Raw genomic sequence first — 12,500 nt, 5'->3', positions numbered from 1 at the left:
CCACGGAAATATAAGAACCACGCCAGCGGAAATCGTGGTTTGACTGAAGATCCACGGAAAATTTGCCCAGTGTAAGAGCCCCTTAACCAAACCTCTGCCGTTGTCGACGTATAAATTTCCAGGTACCTTGGCTAACCAAAAGGCAAAGTGGATATGATAGTCCGACTCCCTTCCACATGTAACCTCCGAGACAGTATTTTCCTCATTTCATTTCTAAAACCTAAATTTTAACAGTTTCTCCTTTTCAAAACAAACTCTTACCAGAAAGGACTATCACGACGTATGTAAGCTATATTTGACAATTCTCTATCACCTCCATCTATATTCTCTATGACACAATTCCTCATTTATTGCATTTCCTTATTTCTAAAACCTAAATTAAACATTGCCTCCCTTTTTAAAGCTAACTCCAACCAGAAAGAACTATCAAGACATCTTTGAAGCTATATTTGAAAATTCTCTACAATCTCCCTTTGTTTTCTGTATGACACTATTCCTCATCTATCGCATTTACTCATTTATAAGACCTAAACTTTAAAATGTTCTCCGTTTCGAAACAAATCATACAAGAAAGGAACATTACGCCACCTGTGAAACTATATTTGACAACGGTCTGCCATCTTCCTCTGTTCCCTTAATGAGAGCAGCAAGATGCGAGAGCTATTTTCAATTACCCATTGTTGAATCCTAAGCCTGTCTCCCCTTACCGTAAATAAAGGTCCTGTAACACAGACTCAGATGACGAGAGTAAGAACAACTTCAAGACGTCCGCTTCTCAGTGTTACCTTTTCCCAACCTTCCTAACACGCCAATTGACTTAAAATAAAGGTTCAGTAACACAAAGCCTCTGGAGACAGCGAATAACAACGCGGTAACACTCTTCAAGACGTCCGCTTCTCAGTCTTACCATTACTTAACCTTCCTGACACCCCGAAGAGGCTTCTCCGACCCTCAGCTAGAAAAGGAAGAGGACGAATAGGAAAATACGCGTGTCCCTTGTGCATCTTCCATACTGACATATTCCGAAACCCGACGTGACCTCTGATGTCAGTCTTCATTACTGCAGAGTCCCTTAAGGTAGCCGTCGAGGTAGAGACAGAATAGATAGATAGATAGATGGAGAGAGAGTGGGAGGGAGGGGAGGGGAGGGGAGGGAGAAAGGGAGCATGTCACCACATAACTATCGCTACTTCAATTAACTTCCTCTTCCTTGATTTCGTCTCCCTCACCTCCGCCCTCGTCTCTGTTCTCCCCTCTTCCTTCTTCCCTCTTCGTCCTCGTCTTTCCCCTCGTCCTCAGTCTCCTCCTCCCCATCTTCAGTCCTCGTCTTCCTCCTCGTTCTCAGTCTCCTCCTCCAACCTCTTCTTTCCCTCTTCGTCCTCGTTTTCCCCCTCCTCTTTCTACTCCTCCCACCTCTTCCTTCTTTTCCTCTTCGTCTTCGTCTTTCCTCTCGTCCTCAGTCTCCTCCTCCTACTTCCTTCTCCCCTCTTTGCCCTTAAATCTCTTCCTCTTCCTTCTTATCCTCTTCGTCCTCGTCTTCCTCCTCTTTCTCCTCGTCCTCCCACCTACCTATAGACACAGAGGAGTCTTGCCGCCGTGTTACTAGGGCCGCGCCGTCTGACCTAACTTAATAACTAACCACCGCCGAACCCTATCACCTAAACACCAACGCACCCTGTCACCGTTGGGGCTGCCGCCGTGAACGCAGCGAAGGACACTTGCAGACGTAGTTCTTTCCGATGCTCTCACACTTACTCATGGCATTTTATAGCAAGGCCAAGGGAGTTCATGGCTTGAGTAAGTCGATAGATCCTGTCAGGATACTCAGGATGGGAAAGGGGCCTGCATGGAGACTCGCCCGGAGGGACCCCCGGACTTGGTATCGTAGGGTGGGTGAGGCGACCCCCCCCCCCGGCGTATGCCCCCATTGATTGATTGATTCTATATCAAACGTCCTGCGTATGTCACTCGTTTATGGAGTTACTGTGCTGTCTAACCAGTTTTCTATACGTAAGTTTGCGTTATCCACTTGGTTTAGGTAACACTGAAGGACGGTATTCTTCCCGATGCTTCCCTGATCTCGAATTTAATGATGGCATACTACATCAAACGTCCTGTGTATATCAATCTCAACTACGTAGTACTATATGTAAGTTTTGTTATCCACTTGGCTCAGGTCACATCCTCCTAAGTCTTCGGCCCTTCGCTGCAGTTTCTACTCGTTCGTATTCCCTCTCTATTCTTTTTTCCGATACACTCCTGCAGGGTTTCTGATTTTGTCTCTCCATTTGGCTTTCTTCTGCCTTGGTTCCGTTTTCTATTCCGAAAGTCTTGTCTGCTCCCCAACTATTGTTAAATGCATGCATGACTGACCTTCCAGTATCATGTGCTTTCTTCCTGCCACGACAACTTTAACCTGAATTTGTCCCCTGACCCATGACTCGCTCTCCTTGGCTCTTTCTGTCGTCTACCTCCATTTTCTTCACCGAGTCTCAGCGTTATTTTAGGATACATTATACCACTGAAACTTCTTATATACACGTGTGTGGTTCCCGGCTTGTGATGACATTGCACTAGATCAGCGTTGCCAAATTATCATACTCATCGAATTGCATTTTCGTAGTTTTTGACCGATACCTGTAGCATAATAAAAAAACGAAAACCATCAATATTTAACTGTTTTAACGATAACTTTAAATTTCTATCGTTATTTGTGTGGTTACGACAGTAGTGGAGCCTAAAAATGATAAATGCAATGTTCAGAGTACGACAATTTGGCAACGCTGCACTACATTCATTTTCTTTCCTGCAGTCAAGTACAAGATAGGTTTTGAGGAGAATGTGCCTAGAGGAAACACAGTTAACGTATACAAGAAACTCCCGCGTGAACCCTATTTGGTAAGGATCATCCCTCGGGACTGAGATTAGGCGACAGGAGGAAGGAAGGGAGAAGGCAAGGAAGAGGGAAAGGAGGAGGAGGAGGAGGAGGTGAAGAGGCGAAGGCGAGGAGGAGGCGTGCCCCCATGAGCTGCAATGCTGTGTCGCTGGCTGGGTTGCTGGTCTCTGCCTGGTCTCCCTCATCACGCCTCTTATGAACTATGCGAATATTTCACTTGATCTGCCTTTTCCATCTGTCTTCCCGTTGTGTGTGTGTGTGTGTGTGTGTGTGTGTGTGTGTGTGTGTGTGTGTGTGTGTGTGTGTGTGTGTGTGTGTGTGTGTGTGTAGCCAGATTTGTGCGATATATCAATACTTTATCGGGTAATATGAAATTCTCCGTCGATGTAAAAGTTCTTAACCCTGTGTGAGTGTGTCAGTCTTCCAAACATTATGAAAACTTAACATCTACTCAACGACGTGAAGCTAGACCATCCAGGCACCGGCACGCCCTGTTGGCACTCCACGGGAGACAAACTAGGGTTGGCATTGTAAGACATACTCGCTTCTCACATCACCTATTTCCAAAGGTCAAAGAGGGGGTCAGTCGGGTTCTAATGAGTGTTTTTTCAGGTTCATGGTACAGAAGAAAACTCACACTATCACCAGGGTCATAAAACTACCCTTGGAAATGCCCACAACAAACTACCCTTGGAAATGCCCACAACAAACTACCCTTGGAAATGCCCACAACAAACTACCCTTGGAAATGCCCACAACAAACTACCCTTGGAAATGCCCACAACAAACTACCCTTGGAAATGCCCACAACAAACTACCCTTGGAAATGCCCACAACTCCTACGAAAGCCTTGTCAAATATGTGTTCTTGGGTGGCGATACGTCTTGTAATACGACCCCTACTTTGGGCCGTACTACTAAACATTTCGTTGTCAAAGTTCACATATTTGACAAGGCTTTCGTAGGAGTTGAGGGCATTTTCAGGATTAATTTTATGGCCCTGGTGGTAGTTTTATCCTTCTTCTGTACCGTGAACCTAGAAACACATATTTGACAAGGCTTTCGTAGGAGTTTGGGTCATTTTCAGGATTTTCAGGATTTTCAGGCCCTGGTGGTAGTTTTATCCTTCTTCTGTACCATGAACCTAGAAACACATATTTGACAAGGCTTTCGTAGGAGTTTGGGGCATTTTCAGGATTAATTTTATGGCCCTGGTGGTAGTTTTATCCTTCTTCTGTACCGTGAACCTAGAGACACATACTTGACAAGGCTTTCGTAGGAGTTTGGGTCATTTTCAGGATTAATTTTATGGCCCTGGTGGTAGTTTTATCCTTCTTCTGTACCGTGAACCTAGAAACACATATTTGACAAGGCTTTCGTAGGAGTTGGGGTCATTTTCAGGATTAATTTTATGGCCCTGGTGGTAGTTTTATCCTTCTTCTGTACCATGAACCTAGAAACACATATTTGACAAGGCTTTCGTAGGAGTTTGGGGCATTTTCAGGATTAATTTTATGGCCCTGGTGGTAGTTTTATCCTTCTTCTGTACCATGAACCTAGAAACACATATTTGACAAGGCTTTCGTAGGAGTTTGGGGCATTTTCAGGATTAATTTTATGGCCCTGGTGGTAGTTTTATCCTTCTTCTGTACCGTGAACCTAGAGACACATACTTGACAAGGCTTTCGTAGGAGTTTGGGTCATTTTCAGGATTAATTTTATGGCCCTGGTGGTAGTTTTATCCTTCTTCTGTACCATGAACCTAGAAACACATATTTGACAAGGCTTTCGTAGGAGTTTGGGGCATTTTCAGGATTAATTTTATGGCCCTGGTGGTAGTTTTATCCTTCTTCTGTACCGTGAACCTAGAGACACATACTTGACAAGGCTTTCGTAGGAGTTTGGGTCATTTTCAGGATTAATTTTATGGCCCTGGTGGTAGTTTTATCCTTCTTCTGTACCGTCAACCTAGAAACACATATTTGACAAGGCTTTCGTAGGAGTTGGGGGCATTTTCAGGATTAATTTTATGGCCCTGGTGGTAGTTTTATCCTTCTTCTGTACCGTGAACCTAGAAACACATATTTGACAAGGCTTTCGTAGGAGTTGGGGGCATTTTCAGGATTAATTTTATGGCCCTGGTGGTAGTTTTATCTTTCTTCTGTACCATGAACCTAAAGAAACACTCATTAGAACCTGATTGACCCCCTCTTTGACCTTTAGAGGTAGCTGATGTGAGGAGCGAAAGTGTCTTGTAATACCAACCTTTAAAGAGGCTGAGCTTACGATGAGTTCAGTCAGTTCTTTTCCTTCCTTTCTTTTTAACATCTCGAAGTATTAGTGATGGTATGACAGTATAGCTTCAATCCTCACTTCATGGTATTTCCCTTCTCTGTACGGGTATGTGGCGTACATTATTGAACAGGTCAGGTTAGGTTAGGTTAAGTTAGGTTAGGGTAAGTTTAGTTGGAGTCATGTGGGGTAAATCACAATGGGAATCACAATGAGAGTATTTTCCAGAACGCTCTGTGGCTAGTTTCGAAGCTACAGCCGAGCGTCTTCATTCAGGGACCACATAACCAAAGAGAGATTGGAAATATGAACCCCGGAGACCCAACCGAGGCATGAATAGTCGGTTTCTTATTCTTACTTTTACATTCTCTACCAAATAATGACGGCATGAAAGTGCGGCTTCAGTCCTCACCGCGATTCAGGACCCCGAAGCGCGCGCCGGAGACCAACCAACTTAACCCCGGCTTGATACTCACGTTCACGGCATCCACTTTGAACTTCATCATGTTGCTCACGTCGGTGGCCATCTCCTTCACCAGCATCAGGCCGTCATTCTCTTTCAGGGTGGCTTTTTCGTTGTGGAAGTTCTGGAAAGAGAGGAAAAACACCATTAGCAGTGTGATCAGACTTCTTCAACTTCCTTTCCATACCTTGCAAATAAGAAATATACACTACTTTCAAGAGATGATATAGATAGCTAGATAGACAAACAGATAGATACATAGATGGATAGATTCAAAGTACCACATTCAGGAATTAAAAAGTAATGCAAATGTTTGGGTACCGTTTTATGATACAATAAGAAAACATCAGATTATCAACAGGAATACTAATAACGGAAAGATTCGCAGCTCTGATTTCCACACCTCTTTTCCATGACGCCTACTCAGCTAGTCCCTTCAAACTTCATCAGAGCATCACCAAATCTGCATATATTTTTTCCCTATATTCCTCCATGAGTCGTGTCTCCCCCGAACTCCAGACACACAACGCTATTAATCCTCCGTCACCTTTTTCTGCGCTTCTGTCAACAGTATCCTAACAATCCTGGCGTCATGGCAACTTCTGATTCGAGTAACTCCTTCCCTCGGCTCTCTCTCTCTCTCTCTCTCTCTCTCTCTCTCTCTCTCTCTCTCTCTCTCTCTCTCTCTCTCTCTCTCTCTCTCTCTCTCTCTCTCTCTCTCTCTCTCTCTCTCTCTCTCTCTCTCTCTCTCTCTCTCTCTCTCTCTCTCTCTCTCTCTCTCTCTCTCTCTCTCTCTCTCTCTGTACGCCTTTGAATACTGATGAGACTTCCTCGTCCCCACTATCTCATTTCATCTGTTGCTGTTGTTGATGTGAGGAACTCTTACTTCTTTCCTCACTCTTCTGCTCTCGGTTTTGTCCTTCGCACGACTCTGAGCACATAAGGCCTCCTCGTACCCTACCATCTCCTTTCGTCTGCTGCTGATGATGATACATGAGCACGATGGGGATGGAACGCGTTGGCGGTGCTATGGGAAAGAGGGACGTGTTGACGCATCTGTTTCTCGGGGCAACTTCTGTCAGGGTGATGTGATGATGGAAATAAGGCAGCGTGTATTGGGGGAGGTAGGTGAGAGGCGGAGGAGAAGCTGTAGTAATGGTAGTGTGTGTGTGTGTGTGTGTGTGTGTGTGTGTGTGTGTGTGTGTGTGTGTGTGTGTGTGTGTGTGTGTGTGTGTGTGTGTGTGTGTGTGTGTGTGTGTGTGTGTGTGTGTGTGTGTGTGTGTGTGTGTGTGTGTGTGTTGTCCTGAGGAGGAGAGATAAGAGTAGCAGTGGTGGGTGAAGCGGCGGTGGTGAGGAGCAAGTCGGGTACAAAGTGGGATTTTTTAAGATTTTCCACGAGCAAGATCATTCTGAAACACACACACACACACACACACACACACACACACACACACACACACACACACACACACACACACACGAATGCCATTTTTCATCGTGTTAAGCGTTCGAGTATACACAAACATATACGTATAGTACCTCCTCAACTAACTGGCTGTGTAACGTCTACTGTCTTGAACACCCTCGCCCCAGTTATACTCTTCTCTCTCCTTCAGGCATTGGTCGGCGATGGTGATTGATTCCCTGTCACGACGATAAAGCTCTACAGATTGATGTGATGAGCTCCGGGAGTGGCGAACATAACTACTTTTATGTGCCGGACGTGACTCCGTGTAAGTCTGGGCTGTCTCGGCCTGAGAGAGTGTGTGTGTTGCAGTGCTTCTCAAGTTGGAGCGACGGCCCTATTTTTTATTATCTCTGCCTTTGATAGCTGAAAAGATGTGCCGCTTATTGATGGCTTTTGTATTGGGGTAGAATTTATTATTAACGCATAAAGCAGAGGCGTGTTGGTACTTTAACATCCTCGTAACGACATACATCCGACAAAAGACGTCTCAATTTGTATTACTTTTCACTCTTGCTTACATACAAACCATCACTCGGCTTATTACCCTGTCCCTAAACAACGATTTCATACTTTTTACAACTCTCTCTCTCTCTCTCTCTCTCTCTCTCTCTCTCTCTCTCTCTCTCTCTCTCTCTCTCTCTCTCTCTCTCTCTCTCTCTCTCTCTCTCTCTCTCTCTCTCATCACTGAACAGGTGCAAATGCCTCCCGTCCCCACACCTTTACGTCTGACCTACATAATGTCATGGGCCACCGAAGTCCCGTTATCAGCATTGCAGATGTCGTGCCTAGAGCGTTACTAGCCTGTGGGGCTCGTTCGTCACACCTTTGGACACGAGACACACTAATAATGTGCAATAGAAAGGAGGGCAAGGTCGAAACGTTCACGACAAAGGCCACAACCTCGAGACACGAGCCTGTGATACTCTTACAATCTTTCATGAGTTTTTTTTACAAAGTTAATGAATATTCCTGGAAAAAATCTATAACGATTAATGAAAATAAAAATGAGAAACGTAACAAGAATTAATTAACAATCCACTCAAGTTTCTATGATATGACTTTATTAAATTAAAGATTATACACTGCCTCCTGTGATGTAACACCAATGAGTGCCGGGATCGAACCCGGGCCTTCTGAATAAAGTCAGGGCAGCAAATCAGCTGAGCCACCGATGAGCTAATAGGTCACCGCGCCAGAGGCCACTCCTGCGGCCAAGATCTGACGCCCCAGCCCAGCACTGTGGTAGCTGGAGACAATTTTAATCAACCTGCAATGGCACACGCGATGTATATATACATTGCGGGATGTTTCAATGAGTTATTGCATTTCTCTAACGTATATTTTGGCTTCTTATCATTTTCAATGTAAAGATTCTACTTCATTTCTTTATGGAAAGGGAAAGGGAAGGAGAGAAATGCTCCGTCGCAGCCCCCCGCGCTCACGAGTCCAATCAGGGAGGATCGAGCGAGACTTCCACGTAGGAGGGAAGAAGCACAGCAGGTATCGGATGAAAATGGTGGAAATACGAGACAAGGGGAGCCCATACGGCGCCAGCCTTGTCCCATTCCGTCACCTACCGGAGTGGCTTGGAATTACACGGTAGGTAGATGGAGTGTACAGCAATATTTTTTCCAGTGCCCGCTGACTCATTATTTTCCCAAGAGTTATTATCAGAGACACGTAAAATATCGTACAAAAGAAAATGTTAATTAAGTCAATTAATTTCTCTCGTTCACAGCGGCTATGAATTTGCATACAAAGTTAAAGGTAGACTAAGGTTATGTCCTTCACCCACAGCAAATATTCCAGTTAAGCCTGAAACTAAGGAGGGTGTCTTTCAACCCAAGAGTAAAATGCTGCCAGAATGATTGGATACTTGAGCTTGGAGTGGAGGCCGGATAGGAGAGGCGAGGAGAGCAGCCCAGCGCGCCGGCGTGAGCGAGGAGGGCGGAGAGAGGTCTGGATTGTAAGGTCTCTGCCGGTACTTCAATGAAAGGACGAAATTTCTTTTCATATGATATAATGATTCAAGACTGAAGACTGAATCTTAGTAACAATAAATAATTTCGATACACATTTTTATCCCAAGCAAATGAAGTTCCTGCCATGTAACAAGAGGGAGAAGCTGTATTACACGATAACTTGAGGGACAAAAATACGACTGGAAAATAATTCACCAAGCGGGGTTACAAAGCATGAATGAGGTCTACAGGTCGTACAAGCTCTCAGTGTTGTAGTATTTTATCGCTTTTGCAATGTGTTATCACCAGGACGCACGAACAATACTGGCTCGTGGATAACTACTAAAAGTTCCTAGACAGACTTTGATGTTAATGAGAATATGGAAACGTCTTGCTGCCCCGCCAATGACGGGAAAGGCTGGCAAGGGGCAGAGCAAGTAGGATTCCAACCTTCCTCTAAGTTTTTAAGGTGTTTGTGGCGTCGACAAGCCGGGTGTTCCGCGAACCCGGGACAGCGGAGCGAGTCGGCAGCTGCCTGGCGGGGCGAGGCGGGCCTCGGGCTGCGTTTTTGTCTAATAAAGACACTTGAAAGTTAATTGAAAGAAAGCTGGGTGGTGGAATTTCCTTCGCCACAACTGAGATTTTTCTGCGCTATTTAACTTGGTGATTACATCCATGCGCCCATTTTCCTCATAACTGCATTGACCGACTAAATTTTCTGTTTTAGACTTTGCTATTGATCCTCCGCCCTGAATGCCAGAAATACGTAGCAAAATTATCCGAACTGTCACTGTGGCGGCGCTGATTACTAGAGACTGCTGGAGAAAAGGGCAACTTGTGATTAAGTGGATATAAATATTCACCCCCAAATAGTCATGCTGCGAAGCCTTGATGGTGGGAAGTTATTGTCCTGCAGTGCTTCTCTCTCTTATTATTTTCTCGGTAGAGTGAACGGCGGGGCAAAAATACCGACCGTAGCTCAGTCCGGACAAACACGTGCCACTCTGTCTGCTGTAGTCTTTGATGTGCTCGCCTGGTTGGGGGGGAGCTGATCATCAAAGTCACGAATTGCTCCGATCTACGACTGAAATTCTGAATGGTATGGAACGAACTACCATCTCTACATTTAAACAAGTAGCGAACGATATTTTCACCACAAGCTCAACAAAGGGTCGTTTAGTAGTGGTAACCATGGATAGGGGAGATGGATGCTGTTATGCTTACTGAAGACCCTCTAGATGGTCATATTCTTAAACGTTTCGGGATCCAAACAAACAAATTTGACAAGGCTTTCGTAGGCGTTGTAGGCATTTCCATGAAGGGGGGGGTATTTTTTTTTTACCCTGTTGATCGTTTGACAAAGTTTCTGTACCCTGAACGCGAAGAAACACTCATGAGAACGCGAGTGATCTTCTTTTTGGACTTTGCAAATAGCTAATGTGAGCGTCTGAGAATACCGACCCTATCCGTGTAGGATGACTGGTCTCTCGCAGATTCATTTTACTCGTATCTTTATGTACTTAAGTTGGGAAGGTAAGGCGGACCAGCACACGAAACACACACAACCATCTCATCTGTTGCGCTCCGATGGCTAAATATACTCCAGCCCGAGGGACGCTTGGAGGGTTTGGCGAGTGGGGGGCACGTCGGAATGTTGCACGTATCCTATTTTTATATTATACGCCTCTGCTCCGCCCGACTGCAAGGCGCGTCTCTATCTGTTCCATGCTCTCACGACACTGCATGCTGGCACCGCTCACTTGACGCACTACGAGGAGGAGTAGTAAAAATATGACCCGGGGAAAAGAAAAGTAAAGAAAGTTGGGTCGGTGTGTTACTTTTACAGCGAGGACGAATCTTATTTTTGTTCCCGCACTGAGTACTAAAGCCCGATACAAAAACTGGCCGCCTTCCCAACACACACACACACACACACACACACACACACACACACACACACACACACACACACACACACACACACACAAAATAAATAAATAAATAAATAAATAAATAAAATAAAGAAGAGATAGGGGAAACCTAATACAGATTTACAAATTATGGAATAAAATGGAAGTAGATAATGAGAAGTAACTAAGAGAAGGAAGAAACACCAGCAACACACGAGGACACAGTAAAAAATTGAGAAAAGGAAGATGCTTGATACATAAAAAAAAATATAGCTTCCCGCAAAGAAACAGAGGTTTGGAACAGACTAAGTGAGGATGTAGTATCGGCTAAGTGTGTGCACAACTTTAAGGAAAAGCTGGACAAATACAGATATGGAGACGGGACCACATGACCGTAAGCCCAGGCCCTGTAAAACTACAACTAGGTAAACACACACACACACACACACACACACACACACACACACACACACACACACACACTAGAAGTTGAAAAGTGTCAGAGTTTGGGGTTGCATTTGAACCCGGGTCTTCGGGATGACCACGTCCGCACGCTGACCACTCGGCCACCGCCTCCTTCCTATTGTTATTTATACACGTATTCAGTTTGTTGCTACGACATCTGCTGCTTATAAATTTACTTGCAAATAATAGTACTGAGTCCTATCCTCTTGGTGTCTTTAGGCCTGACGATACGTTAACCTTTGCCAGTCTAAGAGGATGCGGGCGGGTCACAGAGAAGGATGGTAATGCTTGCTGTTCGCGAGGCATGATCATTTCCATTGGCCTGCAGGCTGTGGCAGTGGTGGTGTTTGTGGAAGATGGCTGGCTGCCTGGCTGGCAGGCAAGCTTGATGGCTGAAGGGGATTGCTGTTTGCTTGGAATGACCTGAGCCTTAAAGAGATCATTAACTCTTCACTTGAGCTGCATGATAATCGAAATACAAAACATTCGAAATCCTTGGACTGGCTGCAGCTTCGTGACATTGCTGCCAGAAAATGTTGTGCAAAGAACCTCCAGCGTCGGCTGCACGTGATCCTTGTCTCTACTCTGAAGCGATAAAATCAACTAAAGTATAAATTTCACGAGTACTGATAGAACGACACGTGTAATGTAAACATTTAAAAAACAAGTTGCACAAGAGAACACTGGTTTGTTTTGCTAAATCTTGGCTGATGCACAACAGAGGTGACCGACTTCTCAGCACCCTGAAGAAACTAAGTTCAGACTCTTGATGTGTTACAACTGCATAGAGGTCATTAATCGCTGATAATCCTAATTTGGTTGACGAAACACCGAATTAAAACCATACATTTTATGGTAAAATGTATAACGATGTGTTGAAGCAAATATTTTTGTCGACATTCATTGTCGCCGTACCGTATGGGATGTCCTAGTCACATCAACAAACACTCTGGAAGACTTTAGGCACAAGCAGATGTTTTTTTTTTCTTCTTTGTACTACATAAAACAACAAACTAGATAAAAAAATGAAAGAGGGTTGTTTTCCC

The 12,500-nt window shown here is 44.7% G+C and overlaps 1 protein-coding gene across 18 annotated transcripts in view; it reads right to left on the bottom strand.

Moving 5' to 3' along the window:
* Positions 1-12,500, bottom strand: part of LOC127005223 (voltage-dependent calcium channel subunit alpha-2/delta-3-like) — a 223,061-nt gene that overhangs the window by 141,287 nt on the left and 69,274 nt on the right. For all 18 annotated transcript variants that reach the window (XM_050874057.1, XM_050873955.1, XM_050874027.1 and 15 more), the window contains exon 3: positions 5,664-5,774. In XM_050874057.1, the coding sequence (XP_050730014.1) occupies positions 5,664-5,729 (66 nt within the window). In that variant the 5' untranslated portion in view covers positions 5,730-5,774. The remainder of the gene's footprint in view (positions 1-5,663; positions 5,775-12,500) is intronic.

The sequence above is a fragment of the Eriocheir sinensis genome, chromosome 3 (assembly GCF_024679095.1).
Source record: "Eriocheir sinensis breed Jianghai 21 chromosome 3, ASM2467909v1, whole genome shotgun sequence".
NCBI lineage: Eukaryota > Metazoa > Arthropoda > Malacostraca > Decapoda > Varunidae > Eriocheir > Eriocheir sinensis.
This window is presented reverse-complemented; position numbering and strand designations above follow the sequence as displayed.